This window comes from Alexandromys fortis, unplaced genomic scaffold (genome assembly GCF_014885135.2).
Source record: "Alexandromys fortis isolate MF-2015 unplaced genomic scaffold, M_Fortis_MF-2015_v1.1 scaffold_199, whole genome shotgun sequence".
In the NCBI taxonomy this organism is placed as follows: domain Eukaryota; kingdom Metazoa; phylum Chordata; class Mammalia; order Rodentia; family Cricetidae; genus Alexandromys; species Alexandromys fortis.
The window spans coordinates 34,796-59,458 of record NW_026068074.1 but is presented as its reverse complement, the minus strand read 5'-3'; the positions used below and the strand labels follow the sequence as shown (position 1 = coordinate 59,458).

The following is a 24,663-nucleotide window of genomic DNA, read 5'->3' as shown; positions in this document are numbered from 1 at the left end:
CTATTTCAGTGGGCAGTCGATCAAAGACACAGGTCTGAGCCCCACTAGTCCACCACATTCCCTCCCCTGCCCCACGGTAAAGGTCAAGTGTAAATAGATGTAAAAGGCAGGCTTAGATTAGATGAAAGGACTCTTATCTCCTGAGCAGAGCCTTCTAGTTGGTGCCTTTCCCTGTCTCTGTTGTTGAAGAATGCGGAAGTAAGTCACCTTTGTTTTGCAAGCAACCTCAGTTCTCACTCAAGTCTTTGTTAGTGCACCAGGAAAGGGGTTCATTGTGGCATTTCTACACATTTATATCATTATCCTTTGTATATATTCACTCCCACACAGTCCCCTCCCCATCCCTCCCAGCCAATAGTCTCCTATATATTCTATATAGTCATGTATATTCTACTACCCTCTCTTTATCTCCTCCCCACTCATTCTGACAGCTTCTCCGTCTCAGAGTACCCTATCTACTTGTGTGCCTTACATATATAGGTATATACACATATAGCAATGTAAACACGGATTCTGCATGAGAGAGAATGCGGGATGCTTGTATTTCTGAGTCTGAAAAGCATAATAAATGACACCAGTAGGACTCGACATGCAAGCCTCGGTCTGCACAAGCAGGCAGAGCCTCCAGTCCCTTAAGCAGTGAGCTACAGAGCAAGACGACTTCTGGTGCCATCCACTTTGCTGTAAATGACACGGCATTCTTCCTTACAGAACTGTATTTGGACCATTAAAAAAAGCCCAAGAAGGCCAAAATACTAATGAAGATAAAGCAAAGAAAACTGGAGGACAACAGGAGCCCCCAAATCACAAGGTGTTTGAACTTGGCCCACCTCTGGATAGCCTGTCATTTGAAGTAACACTCCTTTACAGCTATCTGCACACTATGCAACCGTGCAGTGGACTGCAGAACCTGCCGGAGCCTTAATAGACTGTCAATTTCTATCTTAGTTTGCTTCCTATTGCTGTGATAAAACACCATGACCAAAAGCAAACTGGGGAGGAAAGGGTTATTTCAACTTAACAACTCTCAGGTCACACTCCTTCTTGAGGGAGGTCAGCCAATAGCTGAAGCTGAAGCCATGGAGGAATGCTGCCTACTGGCTTGCTCTCCATGGCTTGCTCAGCCTGCTGTCTTATACAAGCCACCCAGGGGTGGTCCTGCTCACAGTGGGCTGGACCCTCCCACATCAATTATGAGTCAAGAAAATGCCCCAGAGATTTGTCTACAGTCAACCTGATGGGAGCAGTTGCTCATCTGAGATGCCCTCTTCCCAAATGGTCCTAGGTCGTATCAATATTAAAAAAGAGAGGGAGAAAGAAACAAAGAATAAGAGCAAAGAAAGAAAAAGAAAAGAAAAAAGAAACAATCTAACCAGAACAATTTCTAAGATATGTTAGTGGTACACAGAATTTTCTACAGTCATAGAACACACTCGGAAAACTTAATATAGAAGAAAAGATATAGTCGTCCAAACTGTGTTCAAGACTACAGTGTAAAGTCAGGAGAATCACCTCAAGGCCAGATTAGGTAGAAGGGTCCCTGCAATCACTCAGGCTGCAGACATGAACTATAGTTATGACACAAAAAGGAAAAGGCGCAGACAAGCCGAGTAGGGTGACATACTTTTGCAATGCCAGCGCTCTACCAACTGAAGCGGGAAGTCTCAAGTTCAAGTCTAGCCTGAGCTACACCCAAGATCATAGTCAAAGGAGGAAGAAACATTACTTCAGGGTTAGAGTCACAGAAATTAACCAGGATTATAAAAGTAAAAATAACTTTCTTAAAAGTCAAGAGACCCTAGCAAGCTGGTTAAGGTGGGTGGGGTCCAACTCCACTGCCTACAGAACTCAGTCAGCATCCTGGCTTGCTGAATGGCATCACTCCTTCCAACCAATGACATGACCCAAGCTTGACCAATCAGACTCTGGTCTGTGCAGCTTGAATGACCCAGTGACAATACATAATAGAAAGTCCTCCAGTGTCTTCTATCCCCTGTGACCAGGCTCTCAGGAGCTATTCCCATGATGCACCATTCAACTTTTCCTTTGGTCTAGAGAGCAGTCCCCATCCATTCCCAAACAGACCACAGTCTGCTGCTACAACCAGAGAAGCCCTGGTCCCAGCGACTGACTGGTGCTGACCACATTCCAAATGGGGCTGGAGAGGTAGCTCAGCAGTTAAGAGCAGAGGATTGGAGTTGTGTTCCCAACACCCACCTCAGCAGCTCACAGCCACCTGTAACTCCAGCTCCAGGGTCATCCAATCCTCCTGGGCTCCTAAGGTACTTGTTTCCTCTCTCTCTCTCTCTCTCTGTCTCTCTCTCGGTCTCTGTGTGCGTCTGTGTGTGTGTCTCTCTCTGTGTATGTGTGTGTCTCTCATGCACACAAACATGTATGCATGCATGCATGTGCGAACACACACAACACTCATGCACTCAGGCACACACACACATTCTTAAAACTCTAAAAATGGAAAACCCTGGTAGCAATGAAACACAAGAATGAATTCCTCTGGCATTCTCCACAGTAGTTCTGACAGATAACAATGGAGCACGCATGTCCACAAAGCAACAGAATTCTGAAGCATTTCTGCATAAAGACATGATCACCATCATCAGGAGTCTCCTTATCCAGATGTATCACAATCACATGATCATCCTGAAAATAAGTATCACTTTTATATACCAGATTAAAAGATATTAGGACTTAAGGTAAAATGCTAATTAACCTGGTTTCAACATTATATACTTTAGATTTTTCAGTGTCTCTCATAAATATCCATTAAATTAGGTGGCTTTTGTTTATAAAGAGAGAAGCAAGTCAGCATGATGTCTCAGTGGGTAAAAGCATGTGTTGCCCCACCTGATCACCTGGTCCCATCCCTGAGACCCACGTGACAGAGAACCAGCATTTACAAGTTGATCTCTGACCTCCACATGTGTCATGCACACGTATGCTCCCAATATGGTACATAAATGTGACAAGTTTTTAAGGTAGATTAAAAAGTGAAAGATAAAAATTACCATCAAACCCTCAAAAACATGGTTAGCTTCACTGATCTAAAAGTCCAGGGCCATATCACTTCCCAACAGCAGGCTAGTCTATGCCACAAAATGAGGTCTCCCATCATGTCCAAAACACTAGAGATGATCAGTCCCCCATATTTGAAACCAGGGCTCAAAAGAACTGCAAACATGTTGCATTCAGATCCAAAAAGATAAACTATTACAAGAAACTATGACTACAGTCGCTCTCATTGAGTCCCGGAAGGTTTTCAATTTTGTTGTTTGTTTCTTAATGAAATGTGTGTTTATTTCAAAGACTCCAGATGCAAATGTACAAGCAGCAGAAATCACAAACGGCTACTGGTCCTGCAGGCTTAACCTTCCCTCTCTCCAGACTTCCTGCCAATCTTTCCTATGCAGTTAGCTTTAGCATTGGGACATCACCTCTGAGTGCACTTCTGGATCCCGTGTCCTTATCCTACAATCTTCTCACATTTTCCCCATGTGAAGCAAATGTTAAAATAGTTGCAACTTTGTCAACACAGAACTTACGCCCTCACTCTGTTCATGTCAGACATCCTCTCCCGTTCCCCTACTACCACCATTAAAGCACAGAAGCTAGGGGCATGTCGCCCCCAGGGTCTTCCCTCACCGGCTGCGCAAGCAGCAGCCACAGCACTCTGCCTTTCCCCTTGTCGAAAGTGGGGGCACTGGCAGAACGGAGGTCTGTCAAGTAAACGCGCAAGTTTGGGGTACACTTAAGAGACAATGCTCACCTCAACAGTGGGAATGCACACACTGATGATGGGGGCCAGGGATGTCACTGTGAGGCCAGAGCCTGGTCTTCTTGACGCAGCTGTCAGGTTGCTGTTTTGTCCCGAGCTGGGGAAGAAACTGCTAGGCTTTTGCAGAAACACAGTCTGCCTTCCCAACGGAAGGCAAAGAACCTTCAAAGGGCGCCTTTCTGCCCTTTCTGCTGACGCTGCTTAAAGGAAACACAGCAGCGAATATTCTATTGACAAAATTTCATTTATGTGCCTTGTGGTTAAGGCTCCGTACAAGATACTCCATTATCTTAAGGAAAGGAGACAGTTTTATTTTTATTTAAGTCAGGCGCAGTTAATTAGCATTTCTAAAACCACCTGGAGCAGTGGTTCTCAACCTTCCTAAGGCTGCAGCCTTTTAACACAGTGCCTCATGCTGTGCTGACTCGGGCCATTAAATGATTTCATCGCTACTTCATACCTTCGTAACCAAAAGTACTTCGTAACTTGCAGCTTTGCTACTGTTATATTTAATATATATTTATGTTATATCATCACATAAATGTCTGATATGCAGATGATCTTTGGCAACCCCTGTGAAAGGGTCATTCAGTTGAGAACCACTGACCTAAACTACAGGGACTTACGACCCTGTGGCTGCAAAAATACGGTACTAGGGAGAGAGCAGGAGGCCTTCATCTGGGCTCACTCCACTCCGGAGGCACCTCAAATCTGTTTTCCGCCTCTATCTCCCCATCTGCAAAGTGGGTCTATAAGCAGCACTCGATCCATAAGGAAGCTACAAAGAGAAGAGTTCTTGCCAAGTATCTCAGCCAGGCTTTTAGAACAGGTCTTGCAGCCTTGGTCTCCCCTTCCATGCCTGCAGCAAGGTTGGCTTTCAGGGCTGCATCTGGAGTGAGGTGTGGCCAGCTGTCTTGTTCTGGCCAATGAAAGGGCAGACGCGGCACATGTTGGAAGCCAGAGTGTGATTCATGGCAGTCTTGTGTCCTTTTCCTCCACCACGGAGGCAACTGTGGAACAGAGGCCAGGATGGCATGAAGCGAGGAGAGTTGTCCTCACTCTATGGGCCAGTGCTGGGAGCCACTAAGATCTGACACCCTCTGACTGGTATATTACTGCCATTACTGATGCCATGAATCATGTTCTTGGTTAAACACAGAGAAACTAGAGTTGATTTGAGGTGAAGACAAATGGCCATCAGTTTCAAGTTCTCAGGAACACAGGTAAAGGGGACCTGAGTGTCATATGCTGTGTCCAAGAGACTCTCAGTACAGGAAGGGATCCTATAATAACCATAATCTATTAGCTGCTTATTATAAAACAGGTGTTACACTAAAGATGTTGTATTTGCTATTTCACTGAGGCCCAGCAATAATCTTATGAAGTGTCATGTCATGATGGCAGGATGAGATTTTCTGTTCCCTTCATTACTCCCTTCACTGTAGAAAGGGCATTTAAAAATACCTTTGTTAAAACTAACTTTGCAGCTGGGCATGGCAGTAAATGCCTCTGACTGCAGCACAAAGGCCAGGAGTAGCAGCAAGAGCGAGGCTGTTTTCCTGATGTTGGCCCCTAGGGAGGAGCTGAGCAGCTCCTTCAAATCTGCAGCGGGGAGACAGCGCAAGACTGGGAGACAGATGTGCAGAAAGAACCGAAGCCCTGGTGATGCAACTGGGAGGGGTTGGCCAGGCTCCGGTCACTTCCAGGGGGAACTTTGTGACTATCTCTGGTCTATGAGATGTGAGCAGAGCCACCTTTGTCAATTCTAGGTCAGAGACGGAAGAGTCAGAATGCCAAGAAATGTCATTTCTCCATTCTCTCCTCACCTTTAGCAGTGCCCAGGAAAGAGTGGCGGGAGTCAGAATCGATTCCCAGACCCCTCACAGAAAAACAGTGACCTTGAGAGAGTTCACCTCCATCTCAATTCATTTCCCATGAGCCCAAAGGGAAGGACTGTGACATTATGTTACATGAGTTCCCATAGCAGATCTGACCTAGCCTCACATACAGCATGGGACATTGACTGCTCAGAGCAGGCAAAACAAACCCAAGGAAACCACGAGAGAATTCAAACGAGAGTAAACTAGGCCTAAAAACAGATCTTGAGGGTGGGGAGATGGGGGCAAAGCTAGTCAAGGGGAAAAAGCGAGACATTCACATTAAACCACATTGGAAATCCAATTTATATGCAAAGTCTATTGAACTTGTTTTAAACATCAAAATCATAATAAAATGAATATTTTAAGAATGTGTTACTCAAAGTGATTCAAGGAAGGAAAAAAAGGAAAACATGACTAGTCTAATGGCCGGAGAAGAAAATGGAAACCTGCCAAAGAACTATATCCAATGAGTGTCCTTAGAAAACTGTTCACGAACTTCAAGGAATGAGAAAGTCCTGGTTTCAACACTCCTTAGAAAGGAAAACTGGAGAATCCATTTTTACACTGTTACTAAAATGTGAGAGACAGAGCAAAGATGACAAATCCATACAAACAGTAAATTTAATCTAGTCATGCAGAAACAGCCAACAAACCACAGTGCGCAGGAGAGGAGAGCTCAGTACTGGAGACTCTTCCGAGGGCCAGGGACACACGCGGCACACGCTAACCCTGACTGCCTGAGTCTGATGCTCCAGAATCCACAGGCTGCATGCCGGAAGAAGAGAATTGATTCCCACAAGTTGTCCATGCACACATGCACATATAAATAAATGTAAAAAAAAATCTCAAACTAACTACTATGTGCTTTTATTAGAGTCAATAACAAAGGCGCCTATACATCACCACAATATCATAGTGCCCTTCTTTGAGCACTAGACAATGCAATTAGACAAGAAAAAGAAGTAAGCACAAACTAACAAGAAGACACAAAATTATTATTTGCAAAAGATACATTGATCTACTGGAGAATCCTGTAACCCAAGTTCTAAATTGTTTAAGAGCAATAGAATAAAAAAGAGGAAGAAGGAAAGAGAGACAGACAGACAGACAGACAGACAGAGCGAGCGAGCGAGAGAGAGAGAGAGAGAGAGAGAGAGAGAGAGAGATTCTAATCCCCAAAGCACAACAACAAGTCTAAATCATCCAAAAAGGAAATGATGATCCAGGGGGACTGAAATCATAACCAACTACATGAGAAAGTGACAGACAAGCTTAAATAAACCGATGCTTCCTTCAGAAGCATGCTTATGGTACCCAACTTTGCAAGGATGGTGAAGTCTCACAACAACCAATGTTGCAAAGACGGCAACATCTCCATCTTAATACCCACATGTAAGAAAATGTGGATAGGTGATGAACACCTTTCTTCCACAGGGCAGACAGGAGAGTCTCCAGCCACAGGCTCAGAGCTCTGATGACTGGGCCTTGGAACAGCCCTAACAGAAGCTGGGCTGCAGGGTCCAGCATGGCTCTGCTGTCCCCTCAACACAGGGGCCTTAGAATGAGAATCAACTTACCACTGCCCACCACTGAGCCCACCTCAGCTTCCTAGTGGAATTGATAAGGCAAGCAAGGAAACAAGTCAGAAATCCTCAAGCACAGACTTGGGATTTTAAGGACCTAAGAGTGGTACTTCAGTATTGTACATATGAATCACATCATCCACTTAATAATAGGATAACTAACTTAGAAACAAGAAGGACCCAGAACGTGAAACATGACTTCTAACACATGTCACACATCAGAATGGATGGCTGGAGAATTCCAGACTGGATGGTAAAATCAAGGCCTTCCAGGTACTGTTGAAGATGTTTGAGTGTCTCTATATTCTGGGTCTGCTTATTAATCAATAAGCATAAACCATAAATTAACAAATCCCTAACACAAATATTAGATTTCCTTATGAAGAGAAAAACAAAACAAAACAAAAAATCTAAACCAAATTCTGAAAGCACTCGGGAACTACGGGGAAATGTGCACACAGGCGACGAAGCAGGTACATACTGGGATATTAGAAATTACCTAAAAGTCAAGCAATGTTGTGAACAGAAATTTAGGAAAGTAAGACAAAAACAAGTGCAGGCAATTCAGAAAAAGTGATAAATATCCAGGAAAACAAACAAACAAAAAAGTTCAAGCTAACTAAAAGCCCAAGGATTTTGCCACACACTAAAAAAAATCGTATTAGTTGCTGATAGAGCTGGGGAGAGGGAGAATTCTACAAAGGATGGAAAAGCAGTGTGTGTGTGTGTGTGTGTGTGTGTGCACGAAATCCACACATTAACATAGTATTAAAACCTCACATGCTCTCTGATCCAACAGTCGCACTTCTGAAATGTCGTCTTAGAGACATAAGTAGGTAGGAGCATCAACAAAGAAACCAGTTAGCTATGGTGGACTATTAGACACCCTAGAACATTATGTTATTGATTATGTGCATATATGTATCTGGTATGAGAGCCTAATCAAGATAACAGGAAGGGGGTTAAGAAGGTTACAAGAGTACACATAATACGGTCATTATTCTTCTTGAGAATATACAGTCATGTACCCATGATGATGTACGCATCAACAATGGGCTGCAGATACAATGGTGGCCCTACAGGATAGCATCACCAACAGTAGCAAAGCACTCTCTCCAGGAAGCTCACACAACCGAGGTATCACCGTGCTAAGAGACTGCAGATGCCTGCTAACAGACTGCATCTAAGAATTACTGTGGCTCCGTGTAGAGAATCCCTAAATTTCCCCTTTTTTCCCAACGATCCCTAAGTCTATTATTTCTCTATGATGGACAAAACTTATGCAACTAAAAATCATGGTTAAAAAATGAATTCTGTGGGAAAATAAACATCTATTCTAAAAATAATCTCTACAGTTAGAAAGTGAAAGCCACATCTGCTCTCTGGACAGAAAGGCGAGTTTCAAACTGCTGGGCACCACAGCCTCTCCAAGGCAGCAAGGGGTTGGAGGTCTACAAACCTGAGAGGAGCTGGGCCCTTTCACTTTCTCCCCTGAACCTGTTCTCTGAGCTCCAACATCCTCTGTTCTGAGCCAAGCATAATTTCACTGTTTACCGTCACTGCGGAAAGAGCATTTGAAATAATCTGCTCTTGACTACTAATAAAAGGGATGATTACAGATCCCTCTAAAACAAACAACCACAAATTACTGTTTTATTCACGTGGCTACTAATTTACTTTCTTAAAAAGCCACAGAAAAACAATGCTTCTTATCACCCACTATTACAAGATCACCAATCAGGGTTGATGAATTCCACCAATGGAGGGGACTGGGAGGGGAGATGATGATTAATTGCTACTCAAGATAAAAAAAAAAAAAAGCTCCCTCATAGTGACTTGCAGGTCTGGGCTGAGAATTCTGCAAGAAACCCAGGCAGCCTCCTGCTGACTGCAGAAACCAGGCCAGCAAAGGGTAGATGGGGCAGGCCAGCAGAGTAAGGAGTTCGGAGGACCATGGGCAAAGGTCCTTCTCTCTGCCTCTGCAGCCTGTCAGCAGTGAGCCAGTCCGTGTTGTTATCACACAGCCACACCTCCCAGGAGGTGGGGCCTGGGCTCCCAGGACTCTACTGAAGCATTCTAGGGCACAGTCTCAGGTCTGGAGAGCCCTGCTGCACTCATAGAAAGTGGCTGCAGAAGCCTGCATTGGTCTGCGAAGTCCGAATCGCAGCCAACAAATTGCAGGTGATGACTAATCAAGACTTGTCCTGACTTCCCCCTCCGGTCCTATTGATTGGCTGGTGGCTTTCAGATGCGCGCTGAAGGACAAGCAGTGACCTCAAGGAAAGGGTCCTCAGTGGCTTTGACCAGAGCATAAATGCAGGCATGCCAGAGCTCCTACAAGTTGTATGGCCTCACACCCAGCCGGGGACCACTGGCCAAGGTCTGAACCGCCTGCAGTTCAACTGTGCAGTCGGTGCTGCGGCAGTGAGGCTTGGCAAGGCTGCAGGAGGAACCAAGCCCTCGCAGCTCCGCCTTGCACGCTAGCAAGCAGTCGAGGAATGGAAAGCAGAGCTTTGGAGACGAAATTTGTTCTTCCGCCCCCAACTTAGCACCTCTAAGCCCACACAATCCAGTGCAGCCCAAACAGCCTTGCTCCTACCTACAAGTCCATCGGCACTTGCCTACTCTTGAACTTACTGCCCTATAAGGGCAGACCGGATGCAGAGCTGTTGGGCAGTTACTATTGGAATCCATGTTTAGGACTGTGTATGTAGAAGGTTAATGTTTCCTGGAGGCTGAATGGGAGAGCTTTAAAGGAAAATGCTCAGAACCTGAGGGTCCATCTGATAAGCCCTTCATCAGGCCATGCTTCCTTCAACCTCATCACAGCCCTCTAAGATGGGGGTTTGCTGGGCTCCCAACATGCAGACTAGGAAAAAAAAAAAGTCCTCAGCAGGGGCTGAATTTTGCTTCTTGCATCTCCTCTTTCACCCTGTAGATCTCTTGGGTGCTAAAGTTTCAGCTCAGCACTTTGTTTCACCCAACACAAACCAGATATCACTTCCAAGAACACTGACTCTCAGGATGGGTAACATCCCAGAAGACACTGGACTGTACTGAAGATTTAACAACAACAACAACAACAAAGTAAACGGTGCCACTTATGTGGCAAAAGCTCAGCCCTCCTTTGCGGCCCCCAGGCCAGCAGCAGCTGCCCCTCAGTCCTCCAGGCAGCCACTCCCAGCACAAAACTCAAAGCAGCAGCGCCAGATGCTCTCCCTCATCTCCAGACTATCCAGCACTCCTCTACTTACAATGCATGGATCTGATCCAGTTGCCAAGGCGTTTCAGAGAACCTTCTACATGCCAAATTGTATCTGCCCCCAAGGGGCACAAAATCAAGTCAGGAAGATGATCGACAAGTTAAAGATTACACTCCAAACGAACCTTTAGAAGCACAGCACACCCGTAAAATTCAGGCTCTAGTAAAGAGGACTGTTTGCCCGGCACTGTAATATCCTAGAGCAGAGGGTGTGTGGCCCATAGGAGACAGCCGACCACCTTATACTGAGTGACTGAACACAAGCATGCCATCTAAAGAGTTGAATACCTGCCCAAAGATCCCAGAGATGCTCTCCATTAAGCTGAGAACCATGTTGGGCATTTTTCTGTGGTAACATCATTGCCATTGCAATTCCTGTATCTCCACAGGGTAACCTCCATGATTCCCATTTTGCCAATAAGAAAACTAATGTGCAGAGAGCCAATCTCAAGATTGCTAAGCACCCAAGCAAATACGGCCCACTTGATAACAAGTGTTCCAAGCCAGTAGGTACAGGGTGGCCAGGAATAGCTTTCCAGATATATGGAAAAGATCAAGGCAGAAGCAAGTGCACTGTCTGGAAAATATGACCAAGGCAGGACCTCATGCATCCCAGGTTGACTTTGAACTCACTAGATAGCCAGAGATGATCTTGAACTTCCGATCTTCTTGCTGCTACCTCCACGTAGATTATAGGTATGAGTCACCATGTGGTACTAAAGATTCAACCCAGAGCTTCACACATGCTAGACTAACACCCTACCAATTGAGCACTTAGCAACTCTTTTCACAGTTGCTGATGTCTAGTTAGAGATGCCCAATTCAAGGCAAAGTACTAAGAACCCAAGAGTATACTCGAGGGCAACCCTTACACTGTTCAAAAGACATGAGCCAGTTCCTACAAGTTTTTCATTTGGAATAATCCCAGAACCTGCAAGTTACAGAAAGTGAGCTAGGTGGGGGGCCATGGAGAGGGGCGGCTCTCAAGCCCACCTCTCCTCCAGAAATATGGAAAGTCACTACTTCCAAGACCATAGGAGTGAGAATCGAGCGTCTACTAGAACTACTCTCTACAAAGCACTTCATAACACTGCACCCGCTGTCCAAACTTCTAATCCTGCGGAGGCCTGAAAGAAAATGGCCCCCATAGGGAGGGGCATTAATTAGGAGGTATGGCTTTGTTGGAAGAAATGTGTCACTGTGGGGGTGGGCTCTGAGGTCTCCTATCCTCAAGTTATGCCCAGTGTGGATCACAATTCACTTCCCGTTGTTTGGAGATCAGGATGTAGAACCCTCAGCACCATGTCTGCCTGCACACTACCATGGTCCCACCATGATGATAATGGACTAAACCTCTGAAACTATAAACCAGCCCCCAATTAAATGTTTTTCCTTTATATGAGTTGCCATAGTCATGGTGTATCTTCACAGCAATAGAAACCACAACTAACACAAGCGCTATGAGCGGCTAGTGAATGAAGATATTAAGAAGCAAGTCCCGGCCCTTTCCCCCATGCATCGGGTCATGCCTCCTAACATCCTCAATAGGAAGAAGAACCTCATGCCACCCCTTCATTTCCCTCATGGACCAGGAGGAAAATTTTAATCTTGGCAATAAATATTGACCGAGCACCAACTGCCTACGAGGCGCTGCTGTGGGTCCTTGGCATGCAAGGGCAATCAATACATTCTATGGGAGACAGATGGGCAAAAATCAAGAAAGTACAAGCTTTCAAGCAGCGGTGAGTGCTGTGCAAAAAAAAAAAAAAATGAAAAAGGTGATGGGCAAGAGCTGAGGGCGGGGACTACCTGAGCCTGAGAGCCAAGTCCTGATGGATGAGAATGCTATTTGAGAAGACCACATCCTCAACAGGGCAGTAAAAGTTGGGAGTCAGCAAGAAAAACAGCCCTACAGTGGAGCTGGGCTTGACATGTCTGAAGCACAGGAGAGCAAGTGGCAGGGGTTCAGGGTCCAGGAGAAGGGAAGACAAAACGAGCATGTGGAGACGGAGGGGCCTGCCGGTTCAGAGGTGGTCATGTAGGTCACTGGAATTTGGGGACTACCAGGTGGAAGGCAATGGCCCTGGGAGTGGTGGGGCAGTGGAGCATCATGAACTAAGTTTTGCTTTAAGGGTTCACTCTGGACTTCATCAAAACAGATACAAGTAGGGCCTCGGTTTGTACAGGTTGGTCATCCATACAAGAGCTCCAGTAGCCCTGAAGATGAGCAAGGTATAACCATGGATTTGTACTTCTAAGAATGTTCTTGCAATAAGTAAGACCACTTTAAAAAAAAAAAAAAAACGATTTGTCTTTGCCGTTTTTCATTTCCTCCATGAACGAAGGTGAAAAAATAAGGTTACTATGTCCATGACTCAAAAATCTCACAACTTAACAAGTCCTGAAGATCGAAGACTCGGGTTTCATGAAGGCAGCATGAATGCTTTTTCCCCAAGACATTTAGATCCTAACACAAAAAGAAAAAAAGAAAGCAAACACTCCAAGAGCATGAGAGACAGCAACCCCTGACCACTGCCCCCTGAGATGTCTAATGCCATCACATAAACCAGATCCCAGAGAGTAATGCAGAAGCCAAAAGAGTAAAGAGTGGTCAGCCTGACATCCCCAGTACCAGGAAAACACTATCTCAGCATCCAACATACCAAAGACGGTCCACGTGAGGCTATATTTGTGGCAGTACCATGCCAAAAATCTGGGCTAATCTGACTCTGCTATTCATAAATTCCCCCTCATGTTAAAGCACATGTGTTTGGGAAGGGGAAAATGAATCCAAGTCTAGTTTAGACGCTGTTACTTGGAAACCATCTGGAGTCCCAGAGAAGCCACCACATCCCCTGCCCTCAAATGCCCACTGTAACTAGGGCAGTTTGCTTCCATGGAGTTGAGACGTCCTCGAGTCTCCAGGGAAGTCCCCCACCCCCACCCTACCAGGTGCCAGCTCAAGCTCCACTTCCCACCCAAGAAAGGTATTTGGTTTCTCAACAAACCTGGCTGAGCGCACTCCACGTGTGAAGCTTGCACTTGAATTGTACCCGAGGCTGGGGTTCTTTGCTCTCTGATTGCTTTAAACCGTACACCTGAATTCCATTGACAACCACAGAGAAATTCTTCCCCAGTCACAAGGATTCCATGAAAAAATCCCCTCTACCTAACAAGCCTGTGTTTCAAGCATGTCTAGCTTTGGAAGAGACCCACCAGAATCCTTATGTAACCTTAATAGATGTTGGCACCCCGCAGATCCGCTCCTGAAGACACTGGCCCAGATCTAGTCCATGTTCACCAAGATGAGAACAGTCTGGGTCCTGCAAATTCCCAGGGCCGAGCTGTACTGGACTGGGAGGGAGGGAGGGAGGGAGGGAGGGAGGGAGGGAGGGAGACTGTCCCCATCCCCTCCCTGGCTGCGAGCCTCTGAACCTCTCGTCTTCCAAGGGAGCTGAACCTCGCTTTCTGCAGCCTCCCTCCCTACACTGAAATCAGTCTTGGGACCGAGCCTACAACAGCGCCATGCCACCAGCACCTTTCCCCTCCCCGCCATCCTTTTCCCACCCCCAAATGCTAAAGAAAAGCGGTCAGGAAAGTGATCCAGCATCTTGTACAGTCACAGTCCCTGAAAACAAACACGTCGCGGCGGGGAGTGCGGGGTGGGGGTGTCGACCAGGCCCGACACTACCCTAGGACCAGAAGCAGCCCTGAACTGGGCACAGGTAGGGAGGGATCTCCGGAGGCAGCCAGCGACTCAGCAGCCACCAGCTCCTTCAGAGCAAACACCTGTTTCCAGTAAGAATCGTGGCCAGAGGGAAAGGGAGTCCCTGGGAATGGCAGGGAGGGCGAGGTGAAGGGGCAGCTGGGGACGCAGGTGAAGGATGCGTCACTCTCCGAGCTGGGCAACCCAAGCCTAGACCGGCCGGCGGGAAGCAAGAAAGGGTCGGGTCAGGAGAGGAGAGGTCGCGCCTGCCGGCCCTAGGAGGAACGCAGGAGCTCCAGGCGGGGCTGCTCCATCACCTGCGCCCGGTAGATGCAGCCCCGCGGGCGTGCCAGCCCCAGGCAGCCAGCGGGTGACCTACCTGCCCACCGTCTGGTTGGCCAGCTGGCGCATGCGGTTAAACTGCTTCTTCATCGTGGCCCCGCTGCCGCGCTAGCCCGGGAGCTGGGGAAGGACGGAGCTGCCCGGAGCCCGCCGCAGGGTTACATGGCTCCCGCGTCCAGCCTCCTGGGCGACGGCGGCGGCGGCACTGCGGAGCCTGGGGAGCCGCCTGGCCCGCGCCCAGCCTCCCGAGAGCACCTCCGCCTACTCCGCCAGTCGCATCCTTCTCTGCGCCACGCCCGGGGCCGCCCTTGGCGCCCGCCGGTACGCCCGGGCTGCAGCCCCTAGCCCGAGCCGGGCGAGCGAACCGGGGAGCCTCCGCAGGCTGGCTGACCAGTTGGCCGGGTGGTCCCCTTGCGCCTGTGCGGAATGTGCCGTGCATGCTGGGACTTGTAGTTTTCTGCTCCCACCTTTCCTCTGTCCAAAGTTTGCCAGGACAGCTTTCGTGCAGAGGTGGGAGAAGGCAGTGTTGTCAAGGCGTTCAAGCTTTAGCCTTCTAGGACAGTAAATATTTTCGTGCTTGAAAGGTGAAACCAAGGACACAACAAAAAACAGAGTGAGCATCTGGCTCCTATTGCCTCTCAAAAGAATGTGAGACGTTTTAGTGCTGAATTCAGAGGAAGACATGCAAGTGGGATGTGCTCATTAAATTGTATAAGGTCACCTTTTTGGTGTTCAGTTACAGGGTTAAGCTTGGCGCAAAGGGGTTTTGAACTAGGCATAGCATGCATCCCAAAATGCCATGCTTAATCGTCTCCAAACCTAGTAGGTAACCAAAGCTAATATAGGATTGAATGAGTAACATCTTGTCTACTGACCCAATGTGAGACAGCTCTCTTGTATGACTTAGATTCTAGCTTCATAGCTGTGTTCATCTCCTTTCCGCTGCCAGACTATGAACGGGCATTGGCTGGGCAGCCACTGGCGCTCACCAGCTTGTTGAAAGGAATTGTGGTGCTAGACTTAGAAAGTGGCAGGAAACAGGGAACAGCAAAACGACTCAACAGGTAAAGGTGCTTGTCACTAAGCCTGATGACCTGTGTTCAAGCTCCAGAACCTACATGGTAAAAGGAAAGAGACTTCTGCAAGTTGTCTTACACACACACACACATGCACTCATGCACGCACATGCACACGCACGTGCGCGCACATAATGTTAAAATATTAAAAAGAAAGAACATGGCACATGATCCCAATTGGTTGTCATCATGTGTTTCAAGTAAAGTCAGAGTTGTTGGGCAGCAGGGGCTTTGGATCAAACAGACGTGAGTTCCCCTTAGACATCCAGGTACCTAGTAATTATAACTTTAGGGAAACTGCTGGGCATCCTTCATCTCCTGCCTCCCCATCTCTGATAGCAATCACTGCTCCCCAACAGACAGAAATAAAAGAGTACCATTCTTCATATACAATTACATACAAACTACCATATAGGCCACTGGGATGGATACAGTGAAAGTTAGCACCACGGGAAAATCCAGAATAACTCCTATTCTTAGAAATGAAAGAGCATCTATGACCCGAGATATTTCCCATGTGTTGGTTACAGTAAAAAAAAAAAAAAAAAAAGGATGTCCTAAATATGGATCTAAGTATCTCACTGGCCAGCTGAACAAAAGATGGTTTGAGGCATGTTTTGGCTGAATGAACACGAAATCTTTAATTAATTGTGAATTCAGCCTCTGCTTATTAGGTCAAGAGTTCTAGCCAATTAGCCAGTGAAGGCATCATTTGCTTTTAACTGAGTGGATATGGCTAAAATGTCAACACCATATTTATATAAGCAAATTATTTCTATTTTGAATTTAAAAAACACATGACCACAGTTGTTAATAATGATTCTCAACTTGACTGGCTCTGGAATCACCAGAGAAGCAAACTTACGGGCACGACTGTGAGAAAGGGTTTAGGTTAATGGAGGCAGGATGACACCTCAAATGTGTGCAGCACCATTCTATGGGCTGGGGCCCCCAACTTTGTAAAATGGAGGGAGTGAGCTGAGTGTTATCCATCTCTCTCTTCCTCATGACAGCTGATGCCCTGTGACCAGCTGCCTTGGGGTCCTGCTGTCACGACTTCCCTGCTATGATGGACCGCACCTTCAAATTGCAAGCCCAGATGGACTCTTGGAAGTTGCTTTTGTCAGTGTGTCTCTTCACAGCAACAGGAAAAGCCACCAATACCCTGATAAGTGTGACTTTGTGTACGTAAGTAGCAGTAAGAGACATTAAGAACACTATATGACTTTAAACAGTGATGGAGGAAGGACATTGGTTAATTATAATAAAGAAACTGCCTTGGCCCATTTTATTGGTTAGAACATAGGTGGGTGGAGTAAACAGAAGAGCATGCTGGGATAAAGAAGCTGAGTCAGGAGTTGCCATGATTCTCCCACTCCAGACAGACGCAGGTTAAGATCTTTTCTGGTAAGCCAGCTCGTGGAGCTACACAGAATATTAGAAATGGGTTAGAACGATATGTAAGAGCTAGCCAATAAGAGGCAACAGATAATGGGCCAGGCAGTGTTTAAAAGAATACAGTTTCCGTGTGATTATTTCGGGGCATAAGCTAGCCATGTAGGCGGCCAGGTGCTGGGGATGCAGCCTCACCGCTCCTAACACTACAGAGCAGCACTGGTTTGGGGGGATTCTGGTGGTGGTGGTCACATTTACAACTGTGTTATTCAGTACAGCGGCCCATGGATAGGTGTGGCTGTTGAAATTTCAGTTAATTTCAGCCGTGCTCTAACTGCATCTTCTGCTTCCTGTCCTCCAGAAAATATAACACAGAAGAAAAGGGGAAATTCCATTGAGTCTGTGCTTTTGAGCTTCCAAACCAGACTTCAGAGACCTGTGTAAGAAAAAGAAGCTTTTAAAGAAAAGAGTTTGAATTCCAAGAACTGGCGTTTTCATGTGGCTTATGAAGGACTGCAATATCATGCGGCCTAAAGAACTCGAACTCAGTGTGCTGCTGGGGTGTTGAAGATGATGACTCAGGAGATGAAGTCAAGGAAGAGAAGAGGGAAGTAGATGATAAGACACAGACTCTATCATTATCCAAAAATAAATATATGATGTGCTACCTATCCCTCCAGGAGGGGTTATGATTTATTGAGGTCATGATTAGTCAGGTGACTTTCTGTGGACAGGAAATATATACAGAACATCCCCCTTCTTCCTTCCCACTACATAATAAAACCAGCAATGAATTCATTCTCGGACGCTGTGGAACACAGTGGCAGCCATGTGGCTGGAGTAGGAAGGGTACCGTGATTATTTTACACCAGAGGTTTAGGTTTGCTGTTGTCTCATCATTGCAGCTCTGGGGGAGGTGTCTGGGATAGAAGCCTATGCCTTCTTCCTTCTGTAGTCCATGCTCGGCAATGGGAGTAGCGAAGCTGTCTAGCAGGACAGGAAGTGCCTCCATCACTGTCTCACAGCCCCAGACAGAGGCCCCTGCACATAAATCATGTGTAGGGGAGGGGCAGTTCCATGAGGGGCCACAGAAGTCCCATCTCTCCAGTTCCTACGAAAGCTGAATGAGCGGGGTGTGAAGCAGCTAGGTTCTCACTGATGAGCAGAAAGCCCTGCAGCTCCGGCATGGAATTGCCTAAAAGGTCATTTCGGCACCTAGAGGAAATATGCTTAAAAGTGAAGTTCATTTGCATAAGAGATGAGGAAGAAAAGCGGGTGGGGGGGAGGAACTTTAGTTCTTGAATTTTTGATTTTGATCTATGGGAGGAGTGCAATTCCCTGTACCTGTCAACTTTCGGCTTGGTCAGAGGATTATTCTAGCCCCCCCCCCAAAAAAGTTTATATTACCTTCTTCAAAATGTTATTTATGTGAAATAAATTTTCCTAGGAATATGGTAGCCAAGTTCACAGCCAGTCGCTGAGTAAGAATGTCTTTGGCATCAAATTAAATAAAGTTTAAGAGTAGCGCCTCAGCTGCTATATACTATATTTCTAATATCCAAGAACCACATGTGGTTTCTGAGTGATAACGACTCCCCACAGGCTTATGTATTTGGGCATTTGATCCCCAGTTAGTGTCTGGTAGGTGACACTTCTAGCAAGTGGAATTTTGCTGGATGAAATATGTCCCTAAGGAGTGGACTTTAAGAGTTTATAGCTTTGCCCTGCCCCTGCTTTCTGTTCCCTCCCTCCTTTCCTCTGTCCCTCCCTCCCTCCTCCTCCTCCTTCTCCCCCTCCCCACCCGCTTTGCGTGGGGAAATGAAAATCTGTTGAGCTTCTGTTGTCCTGCCTTCCATGTCTTACTTACCATGATGGATGCTACTCTACAAGAAGTGTAAACCACAGTAAACTCTTTTCTACTCTTGGTCATTGTATTATCACAGCAACTATAGCAAAGCAGCTATTAATATACTACACGTGACGTGACTTCTGGCTACAGTATACGGAAGGGCAAAATGAACCATGTCTGTCACTACAGAAAACTCCACTGAGCAATGCTTGTCTGGAAAATCAGCCTGAAGAAGAGGTCGCAAGCTCAGGTAGCTGCCAAACAAGGACTTTCTACAATACCCTCCGTCACTCTTCAGATGGGAATTTGTAGTTCCAAATCTCTATGGTTTAAATTCCTAATCCACCCATTCAGCAAGCCATTTGGAATGTGTACAACTGAAAAAGTTATGTGATTTCCTGAGGTTTTGATCACCTTTGTAAACACAGCCATCAATAGTGTGCCTCTAAAGCAACCTCTTAGGTCCCACAGTAATTGGGAAGGAGGTAGGTTTTGTTTGTCTTAATTTTACAAATTTTATTATTCAAATAATCTTACAAATAAATAAAAACATTAGACACCCAAATTAACCAGACCCAAAGTATGCACAACCCTTCTGTGCAGTGAGAATAGACGTTCAAAATGGAAGCTCGGGGCTTCATATTAAAATTTCAGTAATGAATATATTGTATGCACCTATCTACCACAAAAACCAGAAAAAAACGTCTTTGTCAGAATCATAACTAGAAAAGCAATTATCTTTATATCCTATTTCATATCTCGTGTTCTCCATTACCTGTGTCCATCCCTTCCTCATCCCCTTATATTTAGCCTTTCTTCTCCTCTTTATTTCATGTTATACTGTAAGCCATGTGTGCATTTGTTTACATATTCCCTTATCTACATCTAAGTCCATCCATTTCCTGTAAATTTGAACTTCGTTTTTCTTTACAGCTGAATAGTATTCATATATGTGACTGTGCGTGAATACATTTTCCCTAATCCATTCATCTGGTGATGGGCAATGAAGCTGATTCCAGTTCTTTTCTATCCTTAATAAAACTGCTATAAACATGGGTATGCAGGTATCTCTAGGTTAGAGTAAAGAATTCTCTGTATATATGCTCAGGAATGAAATAGTTGGGGCATATTGTAGTTCTAGTGGATAAGGGTTCCTTTCTCTCCACATTGTCTCCAAAATTTGTTGGCAGATTTGCTGGTGATAACTGTTCTGACTGGGTTGAGGTGGAATCTCAAAGGAGTTTTAATTTACAGTTCCCTGATGGCTAGGGATATTGAACACTTTTTTAAACAATTATTTCTTAAATATTGATTGAAAATTTTATTTCCTTGGTGTTTAATTTCTTCACTTCTTTCTAAATTCTGGATATTTGTCCCTTGTCCAAATTGTAGCTGGTTAAGACTCCCTCCCATTCTGTGGACTCTGCTGACTGTTTTCATTGCTGTATGGAAACTTTTTGTTTTCAGGTAGTTCCATCTCTTGGATGCTGGGAACCAAGCCTGGATCCTCTGCAAAAACAATGGTGCTTTTCACCACTAAGCCATCTCTCTGGTCCCTTCAAGACAGTTTTTGAATATTATGCATGTATGTCTCCTCCTCATGGCATGGCAAGTTACATTATCAACTTTAGTATTTCCTTTTGTTGTTGTTTTGTGTCTGGATCCCACTATGCAGTGTTTGCTGGCCTGGAACTTTGCTAATGTAGACCAGGCTGGAATTGAACTCCCAGTGATCTCCCTGCCTCTGCCTCCAGAGTGCTGGGACTAAGGATTTTCGCTACTATGCCCACCTTCTTGATTCCAGTTTTTCCACCCCCTTTGGATCTGTAGCTTAGCCACAGCCTAATCATAGGCAGGGCTACCAGGAGACTGATGTGGTCTATGAAAAAATGGGTGCAAGCGGCCTCTTCTGCTTCCCATTAAACCTTCACAGACCACACACATTTTTTTTCCATGTCTGTTCTTCCAAGCCTGCCATTGCCCTAAGAAGCCACAGGTAGCTGTGTATTATTCATCTTTATTTCCCCAGGTTTCATAAAAGAGTTTTATTTGTTGATCTCCCACAAAAGAAGCTTCAGGAAATGGTAGCCCACTGCTAGGCAGTTTAGCAATGAGACGGTCTCCATCACCTCTCCTCTCACAGGATGTGTTCACAGGCACTAATCATCAGATTAAGACAGGAATGCTGTGAGCAACCTGCACAGTCTTGTTCACACCTTTGGGTCCATCCTCCTCCTTGGCAGACAAAGGAGCCTCCTTGAGGTTCTCATTCAATAGAAAATTATCACATTTCTCTTTGTAACAGAATATTTAAAGAACTCCCTCAGATAGCTACTTAAATGTACAAAAAATTTTTTACAGAGTCCCGAGAGTGTATGTGTTACTCTAGGTTCCTGGGTTATATCCTTAGATGCTTCGGACAGAGTGCAGTTTCAAGTCCCATTGCTCTCCAAGATGGGTAACAGAAGAGTGGATCAGTGAGGACAACTACCAAAGTGATGATCTTTGGTGAAGGGAAGCAAGCTTCTTAAACTGCTTACTTGTTGATCACCTGCAACGGCCCAAAAAGTTCTGAGTGCTAAACACAGAATCTATTTCCAAGAGAGCCGGTCAGCAGAGCTCTGCGACATTTGATGGGGCAGAACGCTGGTGAAGGCACAGAGTGAAGAGTCATAAGAAAAGCCGGGCGGACAGTCCAGGACAGCTAATGCTACACAAAGAAACTCTGTCTCAACCCCCCCCAATTAAATTATAAAGTTAATATATATGTGTACACACATGCACACAGACACACACACACACACAAGATAGTTTCCATTTAACTATCCAGGAGACATAGACAGACCTCAGTTTGTGATCATAGCTGCTACAAGGTAGCCTGGTATCTTTGGGTCCAGTGTTGAAAGAACAGCTGCAGCCCCAACAACCCAACAGACTTAGGGCTTTTAGCCAAACAGAAGTACTTTGATAAAGACTACTTTACGAAAAGCAGTTTGGCTTCCTCTTCAGGGGTGGCGGGAAGAACCATCACACTATCACCATCCTTCCAGTCATCTGGGATGGCAACCCTACTTTCCGCCACTAGCTGAAGAGAAGGACATATCTGAGAAGCTCATCAAAGGTCCCGACAATGGTGGAGGGTAGAGGACAGACAACTTTTATTGTGTCTGTATGTCTGCAGGCCAGAAGAGGGCACCAGATCTCATTACAGATGGTTGTGAGTCACCATGTGGTTGCTGGGAATTGAACTCAGGACCTTTGGAAGAGCAGGCAATGCTCTTAACTGCTGAGCCATCTCTCCAGCCCCCGAAGGTAAGTTTTCTATGGGCTCACCACCATCGTGAGCTCTGATATCCTTGTGCTAGGAAAGATGGCCCTCAACTGTCTATTAAGAGAGTGACCAGCTTTACATCCCTCTGGGAAAACTCCAGTACCAGTTTCATAGCTCTGCCAAGCTTTGGAGTAACACTGGGGTGAGGTCCCAGGAGTGGGAGAAGTCTCTCAGAAAGGTGTGGAACCTCATGCAGCCATTTGTGCTGTTGCCCTTGAAGCAGGGAACCCTAGAAGAAGTAGAACTCTGGGCATGGCAGCAACAGTGATGCAGAAGACAATGAGGCACAGCCCCAGTAGCTGTCTCTCACCTTTTTGTCCAGCGTGGGCACCAGTAGAGCAGGCCAGATACAGATCGTGGGAGAGATTAGAGCATTAATTATTAAAGATTGATTTCAGGAGTGGTATTTTTTTTAGAGAAGGGAAAAAGGGAATAAGTCTTTTTAAAAAGACAAAAATAAATTTGAAACAGAACTTTAGAAAGGAGAATGAGGATTTAGTCACAGATACAAAAATAATTTAAAATTGCAAAAGAGTTCCCTCCCATTGCCATGTTTCATTATTTCAAAATAAGCTTGCTCTTCACTAGGGCAATGTGACTTGTTACAGGTGTTTTTAAAAAACTAGGAAACATGAAGAGAGCAAGAGCACTGAGGAAACCGACAAACTGTCAAAGAACAACCCTCCCGGAAGCAGCCAGGCCCAGATGGCTTTATGGGGAGTGGTGATCTAAAGAGGATTCAGATATTTTCAATCCTGTTCTCTCAGCGCTTCAAGGAACAGAAAATTCCTCTGCTATTTAAGGAATTCCCAGACACTGAGATAAAATGAAAAACATCCTGATGCTGACAACGCGAAGGACTCCTGCTGCTGGCATTGCCCTCACCATGTTCCCACATCTGGGGAAGACAACAGAAACCCCAAGCCATAAACCATTATCAGTCACAAAAACAGAATAATAATATTATTAATAGAATGTTAGTAAATGAGCTCTAACAGATTATGCATTTAAATACAAACACGTGTACACATTAATGATTCTCTCTCTCTTTTTCTCTCTCTCTCTTTCTCCACATTTCCCTTTGGTATTAAAAGGTTAACTAAAGTTAGTCATTTTAATAATCTTCTCTAGTAGAAACGTGACATAAGTTCCTAAGTATAGTAAGGCAATTCTGTGTCCTTCATGGAAATCGGAGAATGGTTTCTTTCGTGGGCTTGCCCAATTGTGGTGCAGATAGATGGCTTATAGTTGAAAATTTCTTTGGGTCACCAAACAGCTCTGAAATAGAGACCTGGAGATTATTATTAATTATGCATGTTTGGCCTGAGCTTAGGCTTACCACACTAGGTCTTTTAATTTTACCTGTTTCTATTCATCTATGCTTTGCCTCGGGACTTTTTTCCCTTTCCTTCATTCTATATGTCCTACTTTCTTGCTTCCTCTGCGTCTGATTGGCTGACCCTTAGTGTCTCCCTGGTGTCTCCTTTTTTTCTTCCCTTAAATTTCTCCTTCTACTTATTCTCCCTGCCTGAAAGTCCCGCCTATACCTCCTCTCTTGCTATTGGCTGTTCATCTTTTTATTAGACCAATCATGGGCCTTAGACAGGCAAGGCAAAACAGCAACACATCTTTAAACAAATTAAAGAAATGCATCAATCTTTACATAGTTAAAGAAATGCAGCAATTTTTGAATAGTTAAACAAATATTCAGTGGCTTCTGAGTGACAAGAGGACTGTCAAGATTCTACCTTGTATGGCTTTATTTGGAGTAAGGTAAACTGATATCCATAGGTTCTCTGACAAAGAATCTTTTTCAATGTTTCAGCCACCATTCTGGACTAACCAGACTTCAGTACAGAACACTACTAAGGTTGATATAAGAGTGCTGAGGATTGATGATGGAGCTGATGATGACAATGATGGGGGTGATAATAAACTATGCAGCCAAGTAGATGCATCTTAAGCCTTAGAGGAAGTCTTGTTTAAATCCTTAAAGGAATCATTGAAGTATAAGAGCTATTTATATCTATCACATAATCCAGTACTCAGAGGGGTTTGGTGAATAGCCATTCAAGTATCATAAATTGGATACAAAACTAGTATTCTCTATCTCAAATGCCTGTTGTTCTGTGTGGTGTCTATATACATTGGGTATCATATACTGCCCTATTAATATGTACAATTTTATGCTCTTATACAGCTGTTAAAGTTAATCTAACTAGCATCTAGTTGCTCTTGTACCAGCTGTTCTAAAGCCTGCAGCTTTTCTTCTGTTAGAGGCCACTGTTTAACCCATATTGGTTTCTCAGTTAACCATTTTAGAGGCAGGGCCGTTAGTACCTCTGAAGGTCTGTCAATTGCTTTGTGTTCTTGTACAGCCTGAGTGGCTGGTAATCTTTTTCTATAATATCTTCTAATATCTTTCCCAGAAACATAAGTTTTGGGGGCT

The 24,663-nt window shown here is 45.2% G+C and overlaps 1 protein-coding gene across 3 annotated transcripts in view; it reads right to left on the bottom strand.

Moving 5' to 3' along the window:
- Window positions 1–14,958, bottom strand: part of Arhgap44 (Rho GTPase activating protein 44) — a 152,862-nt gene extending 137,904 nt beyond the window's left edge. For all 3 annotated transcript variants that reach the window (XM_050121575.1, XM_050121577.1, XM_050121576.1), the window contains exon 1: window positions 14,601–14,958. In XM_050121575.1, coding sequence (XP_049977532.1) covers window positions 14,601–14,653 — 53 coding nt within the window. In that variant the 5' untranslated portion in view covers window positions 14,654–14,958. The remainder of the gene's footprint in view (window positions 1–14,600) is intronic.
- Window positions 14,959–24,663: the final 9,705 nt, after the last annotated feature.